The 26,997-nt window shown below is 54.9% G+C and overlaps 2 protein-coding genes across 2 annotated transcripts; both read left to right on the forward strand.

The window, feature by feature from the left end:
• The first annotated feature begins 58 nt into the window (after nt 1–58).
• On the forward strand, nt 59–25,216 carry NPLOC4 (NPL4 homolog, ubiquitin recognition factor). The gene is made up of 17 exons (XM_064676161.1): nt 59–218; nt 1,147–1,227; nt 3,511–3,623; nt 4,094–4,273; nt 6,143–6,191; nt 7,119–7,213; nt 7,841–7,964; nt 8,522–8,701; nt 9,610–9,696; nt 11,172–11,243; nt 12,096–12,222; nt 14,344–14,504; nt 20,688–20,759; nt 21,825–21,920; nt 22,616–22,732; nt 23,568–23,670; nt 23,999–25,216. Exons 1-17 carry the CDS (start codon nt 204–206, stop codon nt 24,154–24,156), a joined length of 1,830 nt encoding a protein of 609 aa, XP_064532231.1. The 5' UTR covers nt 59–203; the 3' UTR covers nt 24,157–25,216.
• A 130-nt stretch (nt 25,217–25,346) lies between these two features.
• Nucleotides 25,347–26,948, forward strand: LOC135424694 (uncharacterized). Its single transcript, XM_064676182.1, has 3 exons — nt 25,347–25,929; nt 26,104–26,233; nt 26,325–26,948. The coding sequence occupies exons 1-3, from the start codon at nt 25,419–25,421 to the stop codon at nt 26,527–26,529; spliced, it is 846 nt and encodes a 281-aa protein (XP_064532252.1). The 5' UTR covers nt 25,347–25,418; the 3' UTR covers nt 26,530–26,948.
• The last annotated feature ends 49 nt before the right edge of the window (nt 26,949–26,997 follow it).

Here is a 26,997-nt window from a genome sequence, read left to right on the forward strand (position 1 = left end):
CGGCGGAACGCGCGCGCGGCGGGCACGGGGCCGGGGGGGCGGGCGCGGGGGCGGGCCGGTCCCGGGAGGCGGCGGGGCCGGGCCGGGCCGGGAGGAGCCGGGAAGGGCCGGGAAGGGCCGGGACGGGCCGGGACAGTCCGAGCGGGACGGGACGGGCTGTGCGTGAGCGGCTCGGCGAGCCCCCGGCGCCCGCGGGCAGCGCCATGGCCGAGACGATCGTGAGTGCGGCCGGGGGAGGGGCGATGAGGCAGCAGATTCCTGCGGGGCCGGGACGGGGGCACCGGGACGGGCCCGGCGGTGCCTGCGCCGGGCAGCGCCCGCGGCGCCGCGGGACGGCCCCTCGTGGTTCTTCTCCCGCGGTTCGGGGCCGGGACACCCCCGGTGTCTCTGAGCCCCGGGCAGGGGCTCGGGGGGGAGGTGGAGAAGGAGCTGGTGGGGCCGGTGAAGGGCTCCCGGTCCCGTCCCAACGGGCTTGTGCCCGGGATGGAAGTTGAGAGAGTGAGAAGGGGTGACGGCGGGACACGGGCAGCTCCCCCCGTGTCCCCCTCCGTGTCCCCTCGTGTGCCCCGTGTCCCCTCCCCACACACGCCGCCCCCTGCCCGTGTCCTCGTGTCCCCCAGGAGCGGTTGAACGGCCCCTTGAGAACAGCTCCAGCCCCTCCACGCCCCGGGACAGCGGGGTTTACCTTTGCCCCTTCCCTGCCTGCACCCGAAGGACTCCCCTGGCCTTCCCCCCCACCCCAGAATCTGCCGGTTTTCCCGTTCCTGAGCTCTGGTTTCCCGGGAGCAGCCCAAGCCTCTTCCCATCTCCTGATTACCAGGGCTCAGCCACGACCAGTGCAGTGCCCAGTAACACCAGTTGGGCTGGTGCCTGCGTGAATAACCCCCCCTTGGGAGCTCTGATCCGCCCTCCTGAGGGTTTAATTCCAGCTCTGAGCTCAGAGAAGTGTTTTCCTTGGAGAAGCTCCTACTGGAGCACTGGGATGGTTCCACCCCTGTGCTTGCAGACACCACCCAGTGCTGTCCCCCTGGGTGTTCCCAGACCCTCTGGAAGATGGGAACGGGAGGGAGGAGCAGGGGAATGCAGGGCTGGGGGCTCAGGGTGGGCTCTGTCCCCCTCCCTGACCCATTGTCCCCTCCCCCCCAGATCATCCGTGTGCAGTCGCCGGAGGGAGTGAAGAGAATCACGGCCACCAAGAGAGAGACGGTGGCAACGTTCCTCAAAAAGGTACCCCAGGACCCCCTGTGCCTCCCCACGGGATGGGGCAGGGCTCCCACTGCTTGTCCCATGGGATACCTGTGCTTGACCTCACTGCCAGCAGCACGGGACAGCACTCCAGGGGGAAACTCACACTTCTGTTGGGGTAACTCCTGCTGTTCCAGAGGGAAAATAACACATTTAAAGAAAATAAACTCCCTCAGCTTCTCCGTTGGGGTCCCCTGGGGTGGGAGCTTTCCCAGGAAGGACGTTTTTTAGGGTTCTCCCAAAGAAGTGGCAGCTGGGAAGCAGAGGGTGACAATGGCACAGGGGAGCTGGGGGATGGTCAAACCAGGGTCCAGGCCTGGTTCAGCTGCTGGATTTGGGCTTGGAATGTCATTTGGATGTGCTGTGTGTGCTGCTGGTTTTCCAAGATGGGTTTGGAGAGAGCAAGGGAGGGATTGAGGGAGCTCTGGGCAGGATTTCCCCCCTGGCTGAGGGAACGCGCCGCGTAGGAGCTGTCAGGGGGTCTGGCTGTGGGGTGATGCAGCTGCTCCGTGGTCAGTTTGCTCTTTAGGAGTGAGCAGCTCTCCATTTCATTCCCTCCTGGAACTCCTCTGCAGCCTGGAACCCTCAGACTGGGCTTTCTTTGTTCTCCTTGTGAGAGGGAAGGGAATGGGAGCAGCCCAAAACCTGCTCTCTGTGAGTCATTTGCTTTGTTTGAAGCCCAGACCCAACAGCATTCCCTGACAGCATTCCCACCTGGCCAGGAAAAATCCTACTGGATTCCAGGGCTGGCTCAGGGACACCCGCTGGAGCCTCTGAGCAGCCTCACCCGAGGTAAAAAAAAGCTCTCAGGATCTCTGGAGCCTGTGCAGAACAAGCTGCTGCTTTCCAGGGCTCAGGTTACCCGAGGCAGTGTGGAACAATGGCTGGAAAACACTTCCTGCCAGGACAGAAGCACCTGGAATGGCCTGTTGGTCTGGGGAAGGTTCTGTCCTCTTGCTGAGCCAAACACAAGACCTGTGTGGGTTATTTCCAGGGTTTACTTGGAAGAGAAAAGGGGCAAATTTTGCCACCTGAGATCCGTGTTTTATCTTAATCCAGGTCTTTCCTACCTGTGCTGTGGATTTTAACCCTGGAATGTTCACCCAGGGAGTGGGGTTGGTGTTTAGGGGGACAGCTGGAATTAGAGAGGCATCAGATTGCTGCTTCCCTACAGGGAGTTAACTTGGATCTGCTCCAGAGAAACTCCAGAAGTGTGCAAGGAATAAGGGATTGGATAATCCTCCCTGTCTCTTGTACCACATCCAGGGAAAAGCCCTAAAAAAGTGACTCTGGCTGTGCTCAGGGTAGAATTGAGTCGGGAATCAACTCAAACCTGTTGTTAATGTGTTGTGGGATTTGTCTGCCCCAAAAATGGAATTCTGTGGCCCGAGGAGCAGGAGCTGATCCCCGTGAAAGGGTCCCATTCACAGGGATCACTCACTGCTGCAAATCACAGTGGAGCTGACAGGAAAAAAACCTGCTTTTCATGGCTTTGCTCATGTGACAGTTCTTTGTGTCTCATCACATTTGTCCTGGGGGCATTCCCTGTTCCCAAAGCCACAGGGATTATTTTTATTATTAAGAATAAAGGCCATTGACTTCAGAATTTGGGGCAAAACTTGTCAAGCAGAGGAACTCTGAACACCATTTTTGAACTGATGATGTTTTCAAGTGGCCAAATGTGTAAATTATTGTTGCTGGGAAGAGGTGTTGGACTGATCCCGAGTCAATCAGCCTTAAACTGAGCAGGGAAAACCAGTGTGGGGGCTGAGAGGTGGCTGTTGTGAATTCCACGGGAGAGAGGAGGAAAGTGGGGATAAACAGGCAGAACAGCGGGAAGAGGTTGAGTGAAGCAGCTGGTTGGTGGGAGCGGAGCTGAGGGCAAAAGACCCGCAGAGGTGAAGGTGTGGATGAGGAATTCTGGTCCCAGGAGGATGGGAATGACTTGTTGATGTGGCTGGAGCGAGAAAACAGGGAGAACTGGGATAGTGGAGAAGTTTCTCCCTGCAGTCCTGCAGTGCTTGCCTGGATTTAGATCAAACTCTGCATTTGTGTTGTGTGAGGGAGAGACACATTCTGGATGTTTAAATTCCTGTTTTAATCCATTGCTTTTGTTTCCAGCTATTTCTTCCATGTCTCCCCATTACCCTTAGCTCACAACTGTGCTGAATTCCTGCAGTAGGAGTTCCCTGGGATCAGCTCTGGCTCTGAGCCCCTTCCAGCCCTCAGGCACCTCACACCTTGTCCTTCTCCCCTGTCTTTCAGGTCGCCAAGGAATTTGGCTTCAGGAATAATGGCTTTTCCGTGTACACCAACAGGAACAGGACAGGGGAGATCACAGCAGCCCAGAACAAATCCCTCAACCTGCTCAAAATCAAGTGAGTCCCCATGGGAAGGGTTTTTTCCAGCGTGGGGGGCTCTGCTTGGAGCTTCCAAAATGGGCAGCGGTGGGAAAAATCACATCCCATGTGCAGCGTGTCCCTGGAATGTGCCAGCTGGGAAGGCTGTAACTTGATCCACACAGGATCCACAGTACTTCTTTTCCCTCCTGGAGCTGTTGCCTCTCTCCATAGGTTCCCTTTGCCTTTTTCTCCATCTTTTCCCCTTGGTTGTGTCTCTTGATGGAAGGGGTTTGCGTTTATTGTGGCAAATGACCAGAGCAGCAGGAAGAGGTGGCTGATGGAGCAGCTTCCAACTGCCACCTGAGCTAGTCTGATTATACTTTGGGACACATTCCATGCTCTTCCATGTTCCAGGAGGTTGGCTGCCTGTTGGGAAGCAGCTCCAGCTTCCTGAGTGCTGTTTCTCACCTCTCCCACTACCTGTGTGCTGTCTCCCACCCCTGCAGGCACGGGGATATGCTGTTCCTGTACCCCCTGAGCCCAGCTGGCTCCTCCTCAGAGACCATGGACACCTCTGTCTCCCAAAATTCCCGGCCTGGGGCTGCCCCCCAGGTGGTGGAGGATGAGATCGACCAGTACCTGATCAAGCAGGATGGGAAGATTTACCGGAACCGAGACCAGCAGCTGTGAGTGGGGGGGTGTTGTGTGTGTTCCTGCTGTATCCAGAGTTTGGAATGTCATGTCTGAGCCCAGCAGCCTGGGAATGTCCCAAGCAGGAGCACTCTGAGCCCTCAGATCCAGCCACTTCTCATAAAGGGGAACACAGAAGCAAGGGGAATGAGTGGAAGTGTCCCATGACAGAGATGTGGAATTGAGACTTGGGTCTTTCCCTGCTTAGTTTTTTACTTCCTTTCCATCACGTGCCCTTCTGACCTTTGTGAAACCAGGGAGTCCCTTTTGCTCACAAAAATGCACCAAAGTCCCACTTTTCAAAGCTCCTCCATGCAAGAGCCCTTGGGAAACAAAGCAGCTTCTACTTGTGTAAAAATAATACAACAATGGGTTAAACCCACCCAAAATCTACACTGGTGCTGCTAAAACACCTCCTGGATGGGTGATGGGGTTTTATTGCTCAGCATTAACATCCCAGTTGGGTCCCACTTGTGGCTTTGGGACTGGAACCCTCTGGAAAGAGACTCCTGAAAGGGTTTGAGGGAAAATTTTAAAGGCAACCAGGAATTGTTGCTGAAACAGAATCATCTGCCCTTCCCTGTGGTGTTGTCCCCCATATGGTTTATCCTCAGTGCTGCAGCAGCAGGGAAATGTGTGGAAAATCCTCTCTGACCTTCCTAGGCTGACCATAATGTCACATTATTGAAGCAATAAAGGCAAAACCCACCACTCTGTGGTGAACACATTGTCTTGAACTTGCCCACGCTTTTCAAGGAATCAATGAAGTTGTTCCTAGCAGGGAGCCAAAGCCCAGGGGTGAGTATTTAGGATAAAAGGAGGTGTCTGGGCTTGTTCCTGGGTTTGGGAGGGTGGATCAATCTCAAGTGAAGGATGCTGAGTGCATTAGCAGCATTTAGGGCTCCTTTCTGTACATTATCTGCCACAAAATCTCCTTAAAATCAATCCTGCAACTGGATCCCATCCATTGTCTCCACACACCAATCTCCAGAGCCCTTCCTTTGGAAAGCAGCACTGACTTAGTGCTGGGGGGGATTTTATTGTTGGTTTAGGGTTTCTTTAAAGCAATCACCATAGAAGGAGAGGTTTTCTCCTCTAACTCTGCCCTGCAGGGTTTATCTGCCCAAAAAACACACACTTGGTTGTTCCAGCCCATCCTCCAGTGCCTGATAAAGGATGAATGTTTTGGGTGGCTTTTTGTTAAAACCTGCCCTGCCACGTGGCCTGGAGATTCTTTGGATTTGAAGGGTCTGAATTCTTTGAACTTGAAGGGTTGTGAAACCTGACCTGACGTGGATTCAGGTGATTTTTGGGACAGCAGAGCCTCTTCCCAGGGACATAAGGAGGGTTTGATCTTGACCTGAGACTCTCAGGTTTAACTTCAACCTGGACAAGATAATTCAAGTCCAATTCATCAGGAACTGGAGTGACAGGACAAGGAGGGATGGGTTCAAGCTGAAAGAGGGGAAATTTAGGTTAGATATTAGGAAAAAATTCCACCCTGTGAGGGTGGTGAGGCCCTGGCACAGGTTGCCCAGAGAAGCTGTTGCTGCCCCATCCCTGGGAGTGTCCAAGGCCAGGTTGGACAGGGCTTGGAGCAACCTGGGCTAGTGGAAGGTGCAGGAAGTGGAACTGGATGATCTTTAATGCCTCTTCAAACCCAAACCATTCCATCATTCCATGACCCCTCTGTAGCATTCCCTGGGGGCTGGAGAATTGCTCAGAGCTCATGTAGCTCTTCCACACCAAAATTGCTCGAGAGCAACTCCTACAGTCTGATTTTTCTGTTATCAAAGAAGATTTAACCCCACTTCAGTTCCCATATTAAATGAGATTTAACCCCATTTTTCTCTCTCTCTGCCCAGGTGTCGTCACGGCCCCCTGGGTAAATGTGTTCACTGTGTCCCGCTCGAGGTAAGAGCCCCAGGAGGGTGCTACAAACTCACACCAGTTTCTCCCAGTATGAACATTTTTCCTAGGAGGGGAACACTTTTCCAGGCTGGAATCCTGCTGTGCACTGCTGGCTCTGGGATCACTAAAGCTCCAGGCCTTTGTTGCCCCGGGTTTATCATGGTTAATGATGGTTTTCTGCAATAATGAGTTTAACAGAAAGTGCTTTAAAAAGTGCTCCATTTTTCCTCCCTCTTCATTTTTTCCTGGGTCTTCTTGTTTCATCCCTTCTCTCATGTATCCCAGCACTTCCCAGTTGAACCACCTGGCACAGGTTGCCCAGAGAAGCTGTGGCTGCCCCGTCCCTGGAAGTATCCTAGGCCAGGTTGGACAGGGCTTGGAGCAACCTGGGCTAGTGGAAGGTGTCCCTGCCCATGGCAGGGCGTGGGGCTGGATGATCTTTAAGGTCCCTTCCAACCCAAACCATTCCATGATTTCATGATTATTCAGCTTGAAGCAGCTTTAGCCTCCAAACGTGCTGGGCTGTGTAATTTATGGCACGAAGCAGCAGCCACCCCTCCAAAGGGGATCCTGGCCATTCCAGGATGGCTGTTCCCCACTGCTGGAAGTGCTCTGGAAGCCCTTGGCTGTGTTGGAGCAGCTGTGTCCTTGTTTGTTGTTAGATATCAAAAGGAAAAGGCTTTTTGCCTTTGAGGCTCGTTCTGATTTGTGGAGCCAATCTGTTACCAGGGCAGGAGGCGACCATAAAACTCGCCGTTGTGAAGCTGCACTGTTTGTATCCCAGTAGTAGCTGCCTTGAAAATGAGCCTGAATTTCCTTGATTGCTTCCACATTGGTGGGGTTGACTCTGGAACATCCATTTGCTCAGTGATCAGGGTGTTATCAGACAGGTGCCTGACCTGCCTTTGCTCTGTGTGGTGTTTTTGGCAGCCGTTCGATGAGGATTATTTGAACCATCTGGAGCCTCCTGTGAAGCACATGTCATTCCATGCCTACATCAGGAAGCTGACCGGAGGGGCAGACAAGTAAGAAAAGCTCTGGGTTTAAGGGAATCTGGTTGTAGCTTCTTTTTTTTTTGTTTTAAACACAAATGAGAGTACAGACAGATCTCAGTGTGGGATACGAGGATTGAATGGCAAACTGAGGAGGAAACGTGTTGAAAAATAAAAAAGGAAAAGGCGGGGGAAAAAAATAATCTGGCTTTTTATTTTAGGGGTTTTATTCTTTCTAGTTTTCCTTTTTTTATTGTGGCAATGTAATTACTTCCAGGAAACACTCCTGATGGGGGGAGAAGGCCAGATGGAAGGAAGGAGGTTCCCTAGTTACACCAAGCTCCAAGCCTGGTTCTCAAATTCCACGGACATAAGTTACACAGAGGTGTATCTCCATGCTATTCCTAAATACCACTGGGATTTTTTAAATCTCTCTGGGAGATGCAGCCCAAGTCCGTGATACTTCCATTTGAAGGGAACTTCCCTTTCCAGGAAACCTCGTGGACATGAAAGGAGCTCTGATTTGCCCGAGTGCTACAACCTGTTACTTCCCACGTGCTCCGTAAATTACTGCTCCAAAAGCATTTGCTGTGGTAACAGCAGCCTTCTCTTCCCCCATTTCCCTTCTTTTCCCCCCTTTTCTCTTCCCCCCTCTCCCAGGGGGAAGTTTGTAGCCCTGGAGAACATCAGCTGTAAGATCAAGTCGGGGTGTGAGGGACACCCTCCCTGGCCAGAGGGGATCTGCACCAAGTGCCAGCCCAGCGCCATCACCCTCAACAGACAGGTGAGACTGAGCTCATGGCACCTCACAGGGGCCTTGGCTTCCCTTTTGGGAGAGGTGACTTCCAGAACAGCCAGCCTGGAGCACGAAGCCTCTAGGTGTCAGGGAAATCCTGCCCAGCTTCTTCAGGCCTTGCAATAAAGGGTCCCAAAATGTCCTGGGTCAACAATTTCTTCCCAGTGTGGAGGACTGAGCTGGCAGCACTAGTGATGAATCCTGCTGTTTTTCCTCAGGGGATCCCAAAGGCCACTCAGCTTCTTGTTTCCTCTTGAATTTCAGTGTCATTTTACCTGCAAAGGCTCTTGGGGTGAAGGTCCCAGTAGAGACCCCGAGGTGCCGGGGATGCTCAGCACATCCCACACTCCAGCCCGTGGTGGGACCTGCTGGGCAGGGAGCAGTGCTGAGGGGTGGGAGCTGAGCAGAGGGGAGAGGGAGGGAGCCCCCAGCTTCCCCCACGCCTGCTGTGGCAGGATCCCGCTCCAGAGGGGTGGTGTGAGTGAGTCCTGGGAAGGCACCGGAGCCAGCGGAGGACGGCCTGACGCTTGAACTTTGTCAAACAGAAATACAGGCATGTTGACAACATCATGTTTGAGAACCACACAATTGCAGATCGCTTCCTAGACTTCTGGAGGAAGACAGGGAACCAGCATCTGGGATATCTGTACGGCCGGTACACGGAGCACAAAGACATCCCGCTGGGCATCCGGGCAGAGGTGGCGGCCATCTATGAACCCCCCCAGGTGAGCCCCCACTGCTCCCGGGGTCCCCTCGGGGTTGGGGGACACAGAAACACCTGCTGAGTGTGGGAGAACCTCACTCGTCCTTTCCAGCCGCAGCTCCACAAGGAAAACTGTCCCGAGGAAAGGATGATGGGATTTATGTCCTTAATGTCACCATCAGCTACTACCACCAAAAGATTTTTAAACACAGATTTGCTTTTTGTTGGTTCCCCGCCTTTTTTCCATATTATTCTTATTTATATTATTTCTTATGTATTTATAATATATTATTATATTTATTTCATATAATCCTATGTTATATTATTTTTTATATTATACTTTTATATTATATTTTATTAATATATTCTTTTTAATATCTATTTCTATTTATGTTATATGCTTTACATTCCTCTGTGTTCAAATTATTTAAATCCAGGGTGACTGTAAAAGTGGATTTCACTTTTCATCTTCCCTTGTTTCCTGGATTTCCAGGAAATTTTCCAAGAAATTCTGTGCTAGGAAAAAACAGTTGCAGCCCTTGCTGCAATTCCTTCCCAGCTCTCTGGGAAAATTTAAGCAACTTAATAGACAGAATGAAATCCAAATGATTTGAAGGCAGAACGGTGGAGAGGCTGAGGCTGAGTTGGGCTGGAGTCCCCACTAGATGGGGCACGGCACCGCTTGGCTTCACACGGTCTGAGCCCTCCTCCTGTGCTTCCTTCATCCTGGTGACTCCTGCAGCATGGCCAGAGTGCAATCCAACAGATTGCCAGTGGAAGAGGAACAAATGGATCCTCGGGAATGGGTGTGAGAGCAGAGTTGCAAGGGGAGGTCTCTGGGGTGTCACCATGCTCTGCCTCACTCCCCACAGTGGTTATCCTGGTTTTTTTTCCTGTTCTCTCTCACTAACGAGTGTCTCTCTGCTGCAGATCGGGACACAGAACAGCCTGGAGATCCTGGAGGATCCGAAAGCCGAGGTCGTGGATGAGATCGCGGCAAAGCTTGGCCTGAGGAAGGTCAGGATGTGTTGGATCTTGTGTGTCTGTGTGTGGCAGGGAAAGAAATCAGCAGACCAAGACATTTTGGGTTACCTAAATCTCACTTAAGTGTCAGCAACTTTTTTAGGTATAAAATATACATTTTTAGGTATAAAACCCCAAACCAGAGGGTTTTCCTGAGCACAAACCCCTCACGGGGCAGTGCAGCTGCAGTTGGAGTCACGAGGGACATCAGAGGCTGGAGCAAAGCAACAGAAACACCATTTTCCCTTTCTTTCCCCTCAGACAGGAGCCGCTCCTGGGAGCATCTCCCAGGCAAGTGCTAATTTGGCACAGATGGAGCTGGAGTTGCTTCCGTGCTCTTTTTCAGGAGCAGGGGCTCCTCTTAGATTTTATTGCCCTCCATGGGGTCTCTTGGTGCTGTAGGGAGTGAGTTGTGTGGTTTAGGGGTGCAGGTCCCCCTCAGTTCCATCCTGCCAGTCATCCCTTCGGGGTCCACTGATTTCCTGACATCCCTCAAACCTGCGCTGATATTTTCCGGTTTGGGAGCACCGTTGGTATGGTGGGAATGCCAGGAATGGGATGTACACAAACAAGATTTGACTTGCTAAAGAAAACTCGACTGGGAGAAGGCTCAGTGCAGACTGTAAACATCTGTGGGGAGGGCTTTGTTCTCCCAGATAAGATCTCACCCCTCGCCAGAGGCTGGAGCAAGACTTCTGTGTGTTTTATTTATTACCATGTTTTCCCTCCGCTTCTCCCATCAGATATTTTTAATCCACGGGATTTAACACGTCACTGAGTGCTGGCTGCAGGGTTTGGTCTGTCTGGGCTCTGCAGGGAGCTCTGCCTCAGGAGGGTTAATGCTGTGGGGGCTGGGATTGGCACAGGGGTGGAGAGGGTTCATCCCGAGGTGTGTGTACACATGGCACACGTGTGTGGAAGGGATGCCCACTCCAGGGGTTATTGGTGTGTACATGCACACACCAGTGTGCAAACACAGAAAGCAGGAATGTGTTTTTTGGGTCGGGACAGACTCCAGTTTGGAATGAATCACACTCCAGTATCAGCTTCCTCCTAACCAGAGCCTGTGAGGTTCAAACTGGGATCATGTGAGAGGTTCAAACTGGGACCACGTGAGCTGCTCCGGGCACTCTGTAGGAATTGCTTTCTGCTGGGGGGTGGGAGGCACAGAGGCCTCTTGCAGCCTCCAGATCTTTCCATGAAAAATATTCCATAGTGAAACATAACACTGCAGGTGCCCTGGCCAGCCAGCTGGCATGCTGCTGCTCCTGGAAATGGGATTCCAAGAGCCCGGCACAGCTGGGAGAGCCATTCCCTGCAGGCAGCGTGCACAGGGCCGAGGGGAGCCAAGAACATCGTGTCCTGTGAGCTGAAAATGTATAAGCTCTTCTGGTTTCCTTCTTGTTTCTTTTTTTTTTTTTTTTTGTCCTTTTTTTCCTTAAAGCAACGTTCTCCATCACCCTTTGCAGGTCGGCTGGATATTCACTGACCTGGTCTCTGAGGACACACGGAAAGGCACCGTTCGATACAGCAGGAACAAGGTGAGATCCAGGTGTGACCCAGCTAATTCCAGCTGCTGAGCCAGGGCAGGGCAGGGGTGCAGGTGACACTGGAATTCTCGTGAAATGGGGTTTTTCAGGTGCTTCTGAAGGAAAGGGAGCTTGAACCCTTCCAACTGTTTGGGATTGAGCTGTCTGGAGAGCAGGGAGAGCTGCCTGCAGCCCTTCACCCCTCTAATGAAATGATGCTCATGGAATCGTGGAATGGTTTGGGTTGGAAAGGATTTTAAAGCACATCCAGTGCCAATCCCTTGCCATGGGCAGGGACACCTTCCACTAGCCCAGGTTGCTCCAAACCCCATCCAACCTGGCCTTGGACACTCCCAGGGATGGGAGTTTCTCTGGGCAACCTGTGCCAGGGCCTCACCACCCTCACAGGGAAGGATTTCCTCCCATCTAACCCTGCCCTTTTTAGGATTAATAAAACTCTGTGGAGTAGAGGGAGTGGGGGTGTGAGGTGCAAACCCAGAGTGACTCAGAGGATGTTCCCATGGGCTGGGCTTTGTGACACATACGTGGCTCAAACTTCGACCTCCTCAGCTTCCTGTGGTTGTAAACCCAGTGATATCCATATTTGGAAAGTGAAACTTCAGTTAAAAAAAAAAAAAAAATGGTGTGTAAATGTGGGTGGGGACTCTCCATGGGACAGTCCTGAGCCAGCTCAGGGCTGGGGAGCTGACAGGTCACATTCCTGTCCCGGGCTCTGCAGCAGCTTTCCACGAAAGCGTGTTTTCCTGGGGTGTTGGTCGTTTCCCTTGGCTGCAGCCCAGGGAAATAGGTCTGGGCTACGTCACGCTGTCCTTTCGCTGACTGGCACTGGTGCTCTCCCCTCAGGACACGTATTACCTGAGTGCAGAGGAGTGCATCACAGCTGGCAACTTCCAGAACCAGCAGCCCAACATCTGTCGCCTCTCCCCAGATGGGCACTTTGGATCCAAGTTTGTCACGGTTGTGGCTACAGGTATAAACTGGCCCCAGCTCTCTGGGTTACACCTGAGTTACCTCTTGTTAGTAGAAGAATATGCCAAAAATCACACGCCCTGATCCCCATCTGTCCTGTTTAACAAGGGTTTTACTCTATCAGCTAAAATACTTTTTCATTCTTTGTTCTGTCCTCTCTGCAATTATTACTCATTATTTATTTACCTATTTTTTTTACTTTACAACTGTCTAAAGAAGCTCATATGAGACTCAGACTCACCTCTCTGATCCAGAAATCCCTCTCTGCCTGCAGCCAGGGCAATAACTGGGTCTCACTTCTCTGTTTCAAATCTTTAATCTCCACGTTCTGTTGCCTGGAAGCAGCAGTGGAGAACCATAACAATCCAGATCCTTAAAGTTGTGGATTAATTCCTCCTTCAGGAAGTTCAGGAGGGACCTTTATCTCCCTTGTGTTGCTGTCAGGGAAACCCTGATGTGGGATTTGAAAACATACTTTTCTGGCTGAATAAAACAGAAGCGCCTGCAAAGTGCTTATGCTTAAAACCTCTGGATTTAGCCATTTTTGGGGAGTCTCCAGAGGCACTGTGGATGGGCTGGGCTGGGAGGGGGGACACTGGCATGTGGTGGGAGGGCTGGAGTGTTCCCAGTTCACTCTGCTCTTCTCCATGGGATGACACATGTCTTCATTTAAACCTTCCCTGGAGCAGAATCGCTGAGTTCTGGGTCTGTTTAACACAATGGAAAACCCTCATGACTTCCAAATAACATCCAGTGTGAAAAGTGAAAGTGGGATGGGATGTTGCCTGCCCTGAGCCTGGCTTTGTAAGGCTTCCCGGGGCCTTTTTTTCAGTGAAAAAGCTCTTTTTCAGTCAACAGGCCCATTCCTGTACATTCCAGACTGCTAAACACATCCATCTCTCATTAAAGATAGATCTGTATCTCTCTTTTTTTATATATATATTTATTTCAGGGTTTTTTTTTTAAACAAGGTGTTTTACTGAGCAAACACACTTTGTTCAGGCCTTCCCCCCGTCCTGGTCTATGTTTAATTTCTAGGAGTGTTTGTTCTGGAGCAGTGAGTGATTGAGGTTACAGATCAAAGGGTAGAAAAGGAATATTTCCTCTTTGCTGTTCCAGCTAATTTCATTCTCCTCTGTTCAATCAGCCCAGCAGGTTTCTATTTAAACACTTGAGTCCTTCCTTTTGTGCCACAGAAATGTATTTGGATAGTTTGCCTCAACTTTGCCTTTAAATCCTCTCCATGGATTAATTCCTATCCCCTCCTGAATTCCTAGCTTTGGAAATAGTAATGTTTTCCTACCATCTGCCTCTATCCTCTCTTTCCAGTTGTATTCCAGTGACACATGACCTGATGTTGCTTACATTATCCAAAGGAAAGCGCCAAGCATGTGATCCCTCCGCGAGCCAGGCTCTTAATTCCCACTTTCCATGTCAGATTTCCACCAAAGCATCCAGGAGAGGCTGAGAAAACACTGTTTAGGCCTGACATGACCAGGGGATCTGCAGCTCGGGGTTCCTTGGGAACGCTGTGCCTGGGTTTTGTTTGGAAAAGGAGGAGAAACCTGCAGGGTAGTGGGAGGGTGATGCTGTCAGAGCCTCCAAAAGGGCAGCTTCTCCTCCTTGGAGCTCCTGGCAGAGCATTCCTGCTGTCCCCTGGGTCTGTGCTCTTGGGATAGCTCTGGAACTGTGTGTGACTGAAGAAATGTGGAGCTTAGAGGGAATTCTTGCCTAAAGTTCTTCCTGTGCAGCAGCATCAGCAGCTTCATCTCAGTGTTTCTCATTGTTAGCAAGACCCTCGAGTCTAATTCATGGAGTCTTGGGGAATTAAGGCTGGAAAAGAGCTCCAAACTCATCGAGTCCAACTTTAGTGCTGCGCTCGGAGTTACCCTGGGGAAATCAATCACCACTGTGCAGGGTTTTCAGGAAGAATTTCTCCATGAAAAGGGTTGTGCCATGGAGTCCCCATCCCTGGAGGTGTTCAGGGAGTGACTGGACGTGGCACTCAGTGCTCTGGGCTGGGTGACAAGGTGGGAATCGGGCACAGTGAGACTGGATGGTCTTGGAGCTCTTTTCCAGCCTCAGTGATCCTGGGATTTTTGACCACTCTCTCCTTTTCCAGGTGGTCCTGACAACCAGGTGCACTTCGAGGGGTACCAGGTGTCGAACCAGTGCATGGCCCTGGTGCGGGATGAGTGCCTCCTGCCCTGCCGGGACGCACCGGAGCTGGGCTATGCCAAGGAGTCCAGCAGCGAGCAGTACGTGCCTGATGTGTTCTACAAGGTAAGGGTGAGGGCCTGGGCAGCACTGGGATGTGCCCCTGGATCCGCACTCTGGTCCTGAGGAGCAGCAGGGAACATGTGCACAACTGAAGCGGGTCCGAAATACTCTCACTTCATAGGATCATGGAATGGTTTGGGTTGGAAGGGACATTAAAGCTCATCTCGTTCCACCCCCTGCCATGGGCATGGACACCTCCCACTATCCCAGGTTGCTCCAACCTGGCCTTGGACACTTCCAGGGATGGAGCAGCCACAGCTTCTCTGGGCAACCTGTGCCATGGCCTCCCCACCCTCATAGCCAAGAATTCCTTCCCAATCTCCCACCTAAATCTGTCCTCTGGCAGTGGGAAGCCATTCCCCCTTGTCCTGTCACTCCAGAGTCCCTCTCCAGCTCTCCTGGAGCCCCTTTAGGGACTGGAAGGGTCTCTAAGGTCTCCCTGGAGCCTTCTCTTCTCCAGGTGAACACCCCCAGGTCTCCCAGCCTGGCTCCGGAGCAGAGGGGCTCCAGCCCTCGGAGCATCTCCGTGACCTCCTCTGGACTCGCTCCAGTAGCTCCACGTCCTTCCCATGTTGAGGACTCCAGAGCTGGAGGGGGGTCCCAGGACTATTTGGAGTGTCACTGCTGGTCCCTGCCTGCCGCCCTTTGGGTCTGTTGGTGATGGATGGAATGTCATTATTCCCTTGGCACTTGTTTCTGGAGACCCTCAGCCCCTCGTGTTCCTGCAGGGCCGAGTCAGGAGCTCAGGATCAGGCTCCCTGCGGATGCCGATAGCACTGCTGCTCCAGCACGGGGCTGCTGGTGCCCCATGAGCAGGGACAGAGGAATTAATTAATGGCACTGCTCGCCAGCTAATTAGCCATCCATCACCCATTAGTTATCTCCTCTTTGTCGTGCCTGCTCTTGCTGCCTGTATTAAAGCTGTCCCTTAAGGAGCACGGGATAAGGAAAGCTGCCTTCATTTGGGATGACTGGAATGAGTGGATTGTGCACCAGCAACAGGAATGGAGCTGGTCAGACTGTTCCTGCATGTCCTGAAACTGGGACTGGGAAGTGCTGATTTCCCTGAGAGACCCCATCATCCACCCCTTAACGCTGAAGTGCCAGCTTGGCTTGGCCTCACAAGGAACACCTCTGGGATCAATCCAGTGCTGGAGAGGGAGGGTAGATGGAATCCCTGCCTCTCTTCCTTCTCGGAGCTGATAAACCAGGGCCAATTAAGATCCAGCAGCGCTGGGGTGTGCAAAGGTTGGCCCCGAACGTGAGGGAGATGAGATCATCTCCTGGCGTGCCCTGATCCCGCTCCGGAGGAGCCCGGGCTGTGCCACACTCGGGCGCATTGCAGGAGGTCCCACAGGTCTGTGTCCCACATGTGGGCCACCCGGGGTGCTGGGAGCAGCAGGAAGCTGGTGGGTGTTCCCAGCAGGGCTTCACTCCCCTCGTAATCTGAAGCAGGGAGATAAACAGAATGGGAACGGATGGCTCCAGCCTTCCGTGGAAATTTCCATGAACCACTGATTCACCAGATCAGGCTGCAGCTGATTTCAGGTTTTAGAACTTCTCTCCCCAGTTGCCCTTTTCACGGAGTGCTCAAGGATGGCTCTGCTGGGTGGGATTATCCCTCAGCCTTAAACGGGTTTGGCTCTAGGACCCCTTGATTTTTTCCTAATGTTCTTAAATCTATGTAAAGCTTAGTCGCTCCTGGCTTGGGAAACCTTTGGGGTCCCATTAAATGGGCAAGGTTTGGGGTCAGAGACACGACCTCATCTGTCTTGGGCTGGTGACAACAGTCCTGTCCAAGCCTGAGTGAACTCCAGGAGGAGGAAGAATCTGGCAGCACAGGATGGAATCTTTGGGGTCCAGTGCCCTGCTCCCTCTTTGTCCTGGTCTGTGATGGTTCCCCTCTGCCCACCCCCCATCCAGTTTTAGGGAGAAAGCTGCACTTTGGAGTAGTTGTTTTCCCTTGACTGCGCAGCCGTCACTGGTCCAGGGAGAAGTCCATGTGTATTCCCATACAATATCCATCTGAAAAGCCCTGTAGGATGAAAGGAGCTCTACAACTTAATTCTAATTGAACGAGGACCAGGAGGCCGATATTTGTGAGTGTGGATGTATTTATAGAACAGCCAGATGTGAGGCAGGATCCAGGGAACTTGGATCCACAGCAGGGCCAGTGGATTCACCTCCAGCTTCCAAATGGGAAAAGGTACTGCTTTTCTTCCGTGGAAATGGGAAAGCTGATGGCACTGGCTTTGTCCTGCAGTTTTCCTGAGCCTCCAGCTGTGTGGTTTCTGTATTTCTTTACCATTCTCTTTGTGTTGGCCCCTCGCCTGCTGCTCTGAGGAGCCACCCCCGTGGAACTGGCTTTGGACACGCGGCCGTTGCTCTCCTGGCCCGGGAATGCGAGAGCTCTGCCCCAGCGTGGGAGTTGAGGGTTTTGGGGACTGTGAGTACAAGTTACTATGCTCTGAAGTGCTTCCCCAGGTAAAGTTAGCCAGGAGGAAGGACACATCCCCCCCCAGCCTCCCAGGGTGCCTGAGAAGCATCTCAGTGCAGCGTTTCCAGCTGGAACGTTTCACAGCCGGCACGTGCTGCTTGGAGAGCTCAACACACGGAACTCGTGAAGGGCTCCATGTTGTCAAGACTCAGACACGGGTCCGGGTAAAGACTCTGTGAGTGAAGATGATGATGTTGCAACGGCCACTTCACCCAGTTTCTCAGCTGGATGAGGGCGAGCCCATCTGGATGTTCCACACAAGTGTTTTCTGTCCTGTCTGCTGCCCTCGAGCAGCCTCCTCTGTCCATCTGGTTCTGGAAAACAGCTGGATTGATTTGGAGTTCCCTAAGAATGTACCTTGGGTTGATTATTCAGCACTGTGCCCCAGCTGGAGGGATCTCTCCCTGCCTGCACTCTGTTGTCCCTTCTGTCCCCTCCTCCCAGTCCTCTGGCCCAGGAATTCTGGCATTGCTGAACTGCTCCACCACTGGGGAAAGAGATTCCTGTGTTTTACAGACCCTTTAAAACCCTTGGATGATTGGATGTGGGGGCTGGCTGTCTTTGTCTCTTATCACTGGTATTTGTGGCAGCTCAAACGTGATGATGTCATCGTCATCCTCACAGTGAGTTGCATTTTACAGCTGCCTTAACATCCTGCAGAGTTTCTTTGGGATGGTTTCATATTCCCCCAGAGTTTCTTTGGGATGGTTTCATATTCCCCCAGAGTTTCTTTGGGATGGTTTAATATCCCCCCAGAGTTTCTTTGGGATGCTGTAAGACAAAAGCCCTTTACAAGTATTGTGCAAGAGCCCTTTGCCACCAAGTCCCACACGTGCTCTGAGCCCTGGCCTGGCACCAGTGACATGTGTCCCATCCCGCCCTGGGACAACCCCAAGCCAGGGCCCTGCTTTTATTAGAGCCCAGCAGGACCTCTGAGCTAGGCTGTCCTTCCATGGCACTGGAAATCCTCTTCCCAGGGAGAGCCAGGCTGCAGGGAGCGTTCACTAATGGGGAAGGACTTCCCTGGCTGCCCTCCCACCACGAGCCGCCTTAGCCTTAAATGTCCTGGCTGCTCCGGGGAGGAGGATGCTGGATTAGCTCACCAGGAGTCTCTTGGGAAGGGTTTCAACTCTCCCTGACCTGTCACTTGCTCTTGGAGAAGTCGCTTTGTCTCTGTGCCTCAGCCGCGCTCTCCGTGCGAGGGGCAGGATCGCCCGGCAAAGTGCTGGGAAGTGGCAGAGGGAAGAGCAAGGCTGGGATTTATTCCCACACGGGAAGGACAGGCGGCTGCTGAGCTCCACGGTGCCTTCAGCGAGGGAGCAGGTCGGGAATGACGGCGTGGGATGTGGGATGCTCACAGCCTGGGATGCTGACGGCGTGGGATGCTCACGGCTGTCGAGCCCTGGGACACGGATCCGGAGCCTCCCTCCTGGCTGACACCCGCCCAGGCTCCTCACTTGGCTGCTCCCCTCACCTTCTGTGGATAATCCCAAGACCACCCAGAAGCCTTTCCATCCCACCAAGGTGTGTGACACCAGCTGTGCTCCCACCCTTTTCCCTGTTCTTCCCCATCCCTGTGCAGCTTCTGCCTCCAAACAGTGGTTTGGAAGGCTCTAATCCTAGCCCTGATGCAATCTCCACCAGGATAACTCATTGTCCAGACCTTGCTGATGGATTTTTGTCCAGGAGCCAAATAGCTGTGGCTCTGTTAACCCCTTCCTTGGCTCCCTTTGGAACGAGTGCCACTGCTTTGGGGGGCTCAGGCTGCAGCAGTAATAGGGCACTGGTGGGGTCCTGGTAATGCCAAGTTCAGGGTAAAGATCTTTCTCCCACCTTGATGTTCATTAAGGCCTTTAAAACATAGTTAAAGGATCCATGGGGGTGGGAGAGGAATGTCAGTGTTTGGGGGGGCTGTTCTGTCAGGACTGGGACACGTCCTCGGCTCAGGGGGAGCGAGGTCCCAGTCTGTGGATGTCTTGGAGTTCTCAGCAGCATGCCATGAAAAAGCAGGCATTTAACATGGAAATCCCCAGAGGGGGAGATTAAAGCCAACAGGTGCTGGAAAAATGTTTCTGCATATTAGAACTTAATTAGATTGGAAAATGAATTCCAGATGGGCTAATTATGCGTGAGTTGTTGCAGGTCCCTTCTTGCAGGGGCAGGATTGTGTTTGGGAAGCTGATTGGATCTGATTCCTGCCTCTTGTGGTATCACTGAGATCTAGGAGCAGGTTGGCTCTGGGGTCCTGTGATCTCCCAAAAAAAGGCTCCACAGCTCCTCCTGCTCCTGTCAGAGCAAGAGAGATCTGAGGCCAGGAGCTCCCAACAACCTGTCATGTGTGAGGAGCAAAGATCCTTATCAGAACTGCTTTTCAAAGGAGCTTCAAAGACTGAAAGGGAGATTTTTTTTTTACAGAGGGAACAGTTCCTGGGGACAGGAGGTGCTTGGGGAGGGGGTCGGGAAGCGGGGCTGTGCCTGGAGGGGAGCAGCGTGCTGGAGCCTGCTGGGGCGAGGTCTGACTGGGAGTACTGGGAGAGCGGGATGGTGCTGGCTGCTGCTCCGCATAGTTGTGCTGTGTAAACACCAGGGAGAGTGGGGGAGTGGTGTTCTCCAGGAGAAAACGGCTGGGGAAAAGGGGAGGGAGAAAGGAGAGGGAGAAAGGAGGGAGTCAGCAGCTTGTCCCTGCATGGTGCTCCCTGGCTCAGCCCAAGGAGTGCTGCTCCCATCCCACGGGAGATCCGCTGGAGGAATGGGACTCACAACCTTCTGGGATGACACCTCTGGTCTGGCTTCAGCCACTGAGTCCATGGAAACTCCAATATAGAGTCCCTGACTGGGAATTATGGGCATATGATTTATGTGGGGCTCAATGAATGATTTATACCACGTTAAGTGATGATTTAGGTAGAAAACACAACCCCCTCGTACGGAATCTTTAATGAAAAGTGTCAGTTCTCCGGGATTTATTTCCGAAGCGCCGTTTGAACTCGGCATGTTTGACATCAATCACGTCTAATTGTCAGGTTATGATTAATGAACATATGCTGGCCGTTTGTCTCCCTAATTAAACTTTATGTTCCCTTCGTCTGGCAAAGCAAAACAAGTTTGCGCCGTGGGATGTGCTTGGTTCTAAGGGTCTGGGCATGAGAAAGTGCCTGGATTCCCAATTCCCAGGTGAAGAGTTGGATGAGGGACTCCTGGATTTGCAGAAAGGCAGGTTTGCCTCGGCTAAGGAAGCAGATGTGGCCTGTCCCTCCTTTTTTAGACAGAAGAGCTGCTTAAATGGCATTTAGAATCGTGGAATTATAGGATATCTGGAGTTGGAGGGGCCCATAAGGATCATCAAGTCCAAAAACCCCAAGAATCACACCTTGATTTACACTCCTTAGATAATTCCAGGTCCATATCCAGTGGGAGACAAGCCCAAGGTGGTTTGTGACCACACACTCCCTTGGCTCACGAGGAAACAGCGATCCCGTTTCCTGATTCCAGAGATCCTGGAATTACAGAGATCTCCAGCCCCAGAGAGCTGCAGGGAATTGGGCAGCCCTGCACCACCCAGCTGGGTTCTTTTCCACCCTCAGTGATCTGCCAGAGCTCAGGATCCTGGGTGGGCATCTCCAGGGCACGATCCCTTGGGCTTCACACCACTTCCATGCTCAGGAATAATCCGACTCTTCCTCTTTCAGGACATAGACAAGTTTGGGAACGAGATCACCCAGCTGGCTCGCCCACTGCCGGTCGAGTACCTCATCATAGACGTGAGTATTCCATAGTGTTTGCTTCCCATGGGAGATGGTCAGGGCACAGCAAACCCTTCACCCATCCCTAAAATTCCCACTGGAGGTGGTTCCTGAGACACACCATCCTCCTCTTTCCACTGCTGCCAGGCATTCCTAGCAGGGAGGTGGCCGCCCTGCTCCGAGGGGCCGGTGTGGTGCCAGGGAACACTCTTGCTTCCCAGGAAGGCACTGCCTGGTGCTTCCCAGGAAGGCACTGCCTGGTGCCTTGTCACGGCTCCGCCCTGGCACGGAGCCACACAGCCGGGGAGCAGCTGCCCCACGGATCCGTGTGCTGGGCACTGCCTAAGGAAGGAACTCCAGCTGCCTGTCTTAGAGCAGCAATTAGGGATCCATCTCCTTCAAGTGACTCAGCAGGTTGTCCAGAAATGCCTTTTCTTGGAAGGGGGAATTCACTCTCTGGCACAGTTTGGCCGGAGCAGAGCTGCTGCCAGGCACGGCACGGCTCAGCCCTGGGGCTGGGAAGCAAACTTAACGGCATGGAAGGCAGGAAAGCAAATAATTGGGATGACAGATGATATTGCTGGAGCTGGAGGTGGTGCCAACAACGATTAAATCCACCCGGAGCAACTGCTCTGCTCCAGCTGCCCCTGGCACAGGCAGTGACGGAGCGCAGGGATTCCTGCAGTAGTGAAGGCACCTGTTCCTGGGATACCTGGGCTGTCACTGGGATGAAAACAGAGGGATAGAATGTGTATTAGGATGCCCCCAGGATCCCCCCCTAGCACAGCTGTGCCAGGATCACTGTATCCCAGTAACCTGTGCAGAGAGGGATGGTCTCCATGGCATCTGTCAGGACCAAGCTCCATGTCCCTCCAGCTTCCTTAGAAACAAGGCTGCTTGGGAGCCAAGGGGATGATGGGATATCACTTTAAATTGAATTAAAAGCCATCAGATCCCTGCAGGATCCCTCACTGTTTGGCTGAGCTGGGATCATAGCCATGGCTGCTCTTGGCTATCCCAAGCCTTGCTTCCCATATCCCACTGGCCTCTGATCATCATTCCTTGGATTTTTTTTTTCTTTAGATTACTACAACTTTCCCCAAGGATCCAGTCTACACTTTTTCTATTTCTCAAAATCCATTCCCCATCGAGAACCGTGATGTGCTGGGAGAAACTCAGGTGAGGATTGATTCCTGATGGAGCCACTTCCATAGGGATTGGCACTGCTTCCCTTGTGCTCACTGACAGCTGCAGAGGGACAGCTGTGCCCTCAAGTCACCCCTTCCCAGTGCAGCTGCCAAACTCCTTCCTGCACAGAGCAGTGTCTGCATGCCAATGCTGATTGCCAGCCGTGTTCCCGACGGCTCCGTGACGGGATCAGGGCTCCCTGTGCCCCCCAGGCAGCACCAGAGGGGCCGAGGGGCTCCAGCCCCACAGAGACACCATGAACCTGCTTCTCCCCACAGACAGGAGAGGCTCTGGGGTCTGTTCTGCTCCCAGAGCACTGCCTTCTCTTCCTGGTTGGAATTTTAAAGCACAGGGCGCTGTTCCTGCAAGAGGCCAGGGCAGAGGATGGGGAGGAAAGGGCTGCTCCATCCCCCTCTGCCCCTTTTCCATAGGGACAGGGCTGGAGTTTCCTGGCCCCACTGAGCACTTCTTGGCTCTGTGTGCACTGGAGTTGGTCAGGAAAAGCTGGTGTGGGTGCAGAGATCCTTTTCCCTGGAAGTTGTTAGCTGGAATTCAATCAGCCAGCCTGGGATCTGATTTTGGGATCATCCCTGCACATTGCAGCCAATGCCCAGAGGCGCCAGAAATGTCTGGTAGTGCATCAAAATAGGAAGTGACTTCTCTTCATTACTGTCCCCTCTCTCCAGGACTTCCACAGCTTGGCCACGTACCTGTCCCAAAACACATCCTCCATTTTCCTGGACATCATTTCTGATTTCCATCTGCTCCTCTTCCTGGTCACAAATGAGGTCATGCCTCTGCGGGTACGTAGTGGGGTGGGGAGAGTCCTGTCCCTATCCATCCTCCCCATCCCAGGTCCCTCAGGTGGGTGGGGGTGACCATTCCTGCCATCCTGTGTCCCTGGGCGGGTCCCATTGCTGTCTTTTCCCAGCTGAGCTGTTGGGAGAAGGTTAAAAAAGTTTTAAAACCCTTTTAAAACCCCCGAGCTGTTGGGAGCACTGAGGGGGGGGTGTTTGTCCACATGATTCCAGAGCCAACTTGGCTGCGGCTCCCAGAGCTGGAAACGTTTTAAAAATTATCTCAGAATGAGGAATTCTGTGGGAACGAGAGCAGAGCCCCCAGACCTTGGTGGGGCCAGGAGTGTCCTGGCAGTGCAGCTCTGCTGCCCTTGGCCGGGCACTGCGAGCCTGGCGGCTGCCCCGGCACCGCCGGAGCTTCCCGGTGGGATCCAGCTGGGCCGTGTTGGCCGGAGGCTGCGCATGTGTGAGGCAGCCAGGATGACCCTGGGCAGCTGGAGATCGGGATGGGGATGGGGATGGGGGCTGGAGTGCTCCAGCATGGAGGATTTGCCCCTCTGGAAGTCAGGATTGCTGTGCAGCACCGGCACACTATCCCAAAGCAGTAGGTCATACATCCTGGAAGCAGAGGAATGGAATCTTCTGGGATGTGGGGTCTGTCTGACTGTTGAGGGGAGCAGAGGGATAAACTGGGACACTCCAAGGATCTTGGGAAAGGGGAAACAGCTCAGGCTCAGGGTCCTGCCTTGCCATGCTAGGGAAGGAGGGCACATCCCTGGTCACAGCTTCCAGTGGGACACTGGAGGGGTCACAGTGCTCATTTCCCTCCTGTGGCTTCCAGGACAGCATCAGCTTGTTGCTGGAAGCCGTGAGGACCAAAAATGAGGAGCTTGCACAGACCTGGAAAAAATCTGAGCAGTGGGCGACCATCGAGCAGCTCTGCAGTAAGAGGGGGGGCCCTGGGGTGGGGGGGTCCTTGTCCCATGGCAGAGCTGGCTGGGGGCTGTGTGTGGTGCTGTTCCCAAGCCCCTAAAGAGGCTGCTGGAGGCTCCAGGGGGAGGAAAGCCGTTGCTAGGTCATGGAATCGTGGAATGGTTTGGGTGGGAAGGAACCTTAAAGCTCATCTCATCCCACCCCCTGCCATGGGCAGAGACACCTTCCCCTAGACCAGGTTGCTCCAAGCCCCCTGGAACACTCCCAGGGTTGGGACCGGAGGGGCTGCGGGGTGGGCTGTGCAGGGATCCCAGCGCTCCCTCCGGGCTCTCTCCGCAGGCACGGTGGGTGTCCCGCTCTCGGGAATGCAGGAATACGGCGCCATGGGGGGCTCGTCGCACGCCGTGGCCGCAGCCATGTGGCCCTGCCAGCACTGCACCTTCATGAACCAGCCGGGCACGGACCACTGCGAGATGTGCAGCCTGCCCCGTTCCTAGCCCCGCTCCCGCCCCGAGCCTCCCCGGAGCAGCCGGCGCGGCGCTTGTCCCTCCCCTTCCTCCCTTCAGCTTCCAGCTCCGGCTGCGGAGCCGGGCACGGGGTGGCTCCAGCCCCCCAGTTACTCCTCGCTCCCTTTCGGGGGCCATCCCGGAGCCGCTTGGTGCTCCCAGCCCGGAGAACTGACGCTTCCCCTCAGCCCGTGCCCCGGGCTGGCCCCCCCCCATCCCCACTGCTGCCAGCCTGCCAGGGGGACCCAGGGGGCTCAGGGGGTGTCCGTGCCCACTTCCCTCCTGAGGAGATGGGGAGGCTTTGGCATCTCCCTGCCTGCAGCTTTGCTCCCGTTCCCTGCCCGTGTGGGTGCCCGGATCCCAACAGCTCCGGCACCGACTGGCCCCGGCGGGGTGGGCAGGTGGCTTTGATGTTCCCGGAGCAGGACGGGACACTGGGCACAGGGTGGGCTCTCAGCTTGGCACCCTGTGGGGACTGCAGGAGGGGTGTCCCCACCGGGTGCTGTGTCACCCCACAGAGCCTGAGTGGGCTCCCGAGGAAGGGGTGACAGGACAGCCACGTAACCTGGGCACCCACCTCACCTCTGGCGTGTCCCGGGAGCTGGTGCCTTCCTTCCCCCATGCCCTCGTCCCTCCGAAGCGTGTCCTGGCCGGAGCTGGGACTTGGGGCTCTTGCCCCCACCCTCCCTTTAGCCCCTGGCTGGAGCTGCCCCAGGCAGAGGTGGATGATGGAGGTACCTGTCCTGGAGCCTCCCTGTCCTGTCTCTGCGGCTCTGGTTCAATCCCAGGGGCACTGGGATTGTGTCCCATCATGGGAGGGGGGCTGAAGGCCCCATCCTGCTCCAGGACAGGGTGTCCTGGTGTCCAGCAGGGCAGGGACCCTCTGGGCCCCCCGCCCCTCACTGGGGCTCTCCGAAGGCTTCATCCCAAGGCCCGGCTCTGGGCTGCGGTTGCTTTTCCCTGGGTGTGCTGGGGTTTGGGGGTGCAGTGCTGGGGGGCGCCCGGGCAGGGGGGCTGCGAGTAATGTGGAATAAAAGCACCTCAAACCAGAGCCTCCTGCTCTCTGTCACCTGTCCCAGGATGCTCCACATTCCCAACAGGAAAGGGGGGATGCCGCACCCCAGTGCCTCTGCGCTCCCTCCCATGAGCTGGGATGGGGCTGGGATGTTCCTTGTTCCCACTGGGAATGGGGGGACGCTGTGCCCCAGCACCGTGTCATCTACACTCCGTCACCTCTGCTGGCATGGAGCTCCATGGATGCTCCACGTTCCCAACTGGAACAGGCGACACAGCGCTCATGGGGCTGGGATAGTTCCCATTCCCAGCAGGAACTGGTGGGGGCCCTGCTCCCCAGTGCTGTGCCACCTGCACCCCATCACTGCTCGGCATTCCCGGCAGGACTCGTGTGTCCGGGCTGTGTCCGGGCCGTGTCCGGGTCTGTTTGCAATCAGCCCTGGAGCCGTGAGCGGCCGGGCCCGGCGCCAGCCCAGCCTGGAACAGGGGGAGCGGGAGCTGCTGGAGCCAGAGCCGGGGAGCACAGCCCGGAGAGCGGGAGCGGGAGCAGGAGCAGGGCAGGAGCAGGGGGGTGGCACGTGCCCAGCTCGGCCCTTGGGGACACGACAGCCCTGGGGACACCCTTGGGGACACCGTGGGGATACAGCCCAGCCATGACCCGGCTGCTGCTCCCCCTCCTGCTCCTCACGGCCCTGGGGAGCACAGCCAAGCTGAAGCGGCGCCCAGCGGCGTGGGACGATGGAGGAGAGGGTAATTCCCACCCCTGGGACCCTCTTCCTGCTTGGGACCCCCTTCCCACCGGAGCACAGGCACAGGCAGGGGCCTGACGGCAGGGCCTGCCCTGGGCGTGGGGCTGGAGGGGGGGTCCCAGGTGAGGGTCCTGCTCCGGGGGGGCTGCCCGTGGTCCCACTGCAGCCCCTCCAGCCCAGAGGCCGCTGACCAGGGGCTGTGCCAACCTGACGCTGGTCCTGGACAACTGGAAATTCGCCATCACCTCCCAGCTCCGGAACCTGCTGCTGGCGGACCACCAGACCGTGCTGCCCGACTACGGCAGGTGAGGGGCTGGGGGGTCTCCCTTGGGGGGCTTGGAGGGTCCCTGGGGAGTGCTCCAGGGTGTCCCTGCCCTGACCCCGCTGCCCCTGCAGGATCCCGGCACTGTCGGGGGCCCTGGATGAGCTGTACCGGGATTTCCGTGCCCTGAAGGAGCAGCTGGGGGGTCTCTCGGAGAGATTCGCCCACCTCGAAGCCTCCGTGGAGCAGCTGAGCCGGGCCCGGGGGGCCGCGGCTGCCCTCCCGCGCCGGGGGGGGGTCCCACTGAGCCCCCGCAGGGCCCCCGGGACCCCCCAGTGAGGGACCCCCGGCACGGGGGCGGGGGCATCACCTGGGGGGGGCTCAGACAGACCGGGGGCCTTCCTTGGGGGGGTCCCAGATGGGGGGGGCATTACTTGGGGGGCTCGGCCAGTTTTGGGGGGGGTCACAGACAGACCAGGGCATCACTTGGGGGGCTTAAACTGGGGGGGCAAGAGCAGCACTTAGGGGGGCTTAGACAGACTGGGAGGAGCATCATTTGGGGGGGTCCAAAGGGGGAGCATCACTTGGCGAACTCAGTCACTCCTTGGGGAGGGTCAGGGGCATCACTTAGGGGGCTCAGCCAGACTCAGGGGGGGTCCATCCCCGTGGGTCAAGGTCAGGGTCAGCCTGGGGGGGTCTCTGCCCCTCCCGGGGGTCCCACGCGGCCTCTCTCGCTGTCAATAAAGCCGCTGCCGCCAGCACCGCTTCGCTCCTCTCTGCCCGCGCCCCCGGGCTGGGTGGGGGGTC

The sequence above is a fragment of the Pseudopipra pipra genome, chromosome 19 (assembly GCF_036250125.1).
Source record: "Pseudopipra pipra isolate bDixPip1 chromosome 19, bDixPip1.hap1, whole genome shotgun sequence".
NCBI lineage: Eukaryota > Metazoa > Chordata > Aves > Passeriformes > Pipridae > Pseudopipra > Pseudopipra pipra.

What these genes read in the sequence shown, in the direction of transcription:
- NPLOC4 (XM_064676161.1), top strand. An exon ending in CAAAGCTTGGCCTGAGGAAG is followed by an intron (nt 9,697 to 11,171) that starts GTCAGGATGTGT and finishes CACCCTTTGCAG; the next exon opens with GTCGGCTGGATATTCACTGA. An exon ending in GACCATCGAGCAGCTCTGCA is followed by an intron (nt 23,671 to 23,998) that starts GTAAGAGGGGGG and finishes CTCTCTCCGCAG; the next exon opens with GCACGGTGGGTGTCCCGCTC.
- LOC135424694 (XM_064676182.1), top strand. Translation starts at nt 25,419, where the DNA reads ATGGATGCTCCACGTTCCCAACTGGAACAGGCGACACAGCGCTCATGG. An exon ending in GTGGGACGATGGAGGAGAGG is followed by an intron (nt 25,930 to 26,103) that starts GTAATTCCCACC and finishes CAGCCCCTCCAG; the next exon opens with CCCAGAGGCCGCTGACCAGG. An exon ending in GTGCTGCCCGACTACGGCAG is followed by an intron (nt 26,234 to 26,324) that starts GTGAGGGGCTGG and finishes CTGCCCCTGCAG; the next exon opens with GATCCCGGCACTGTCGGGGG.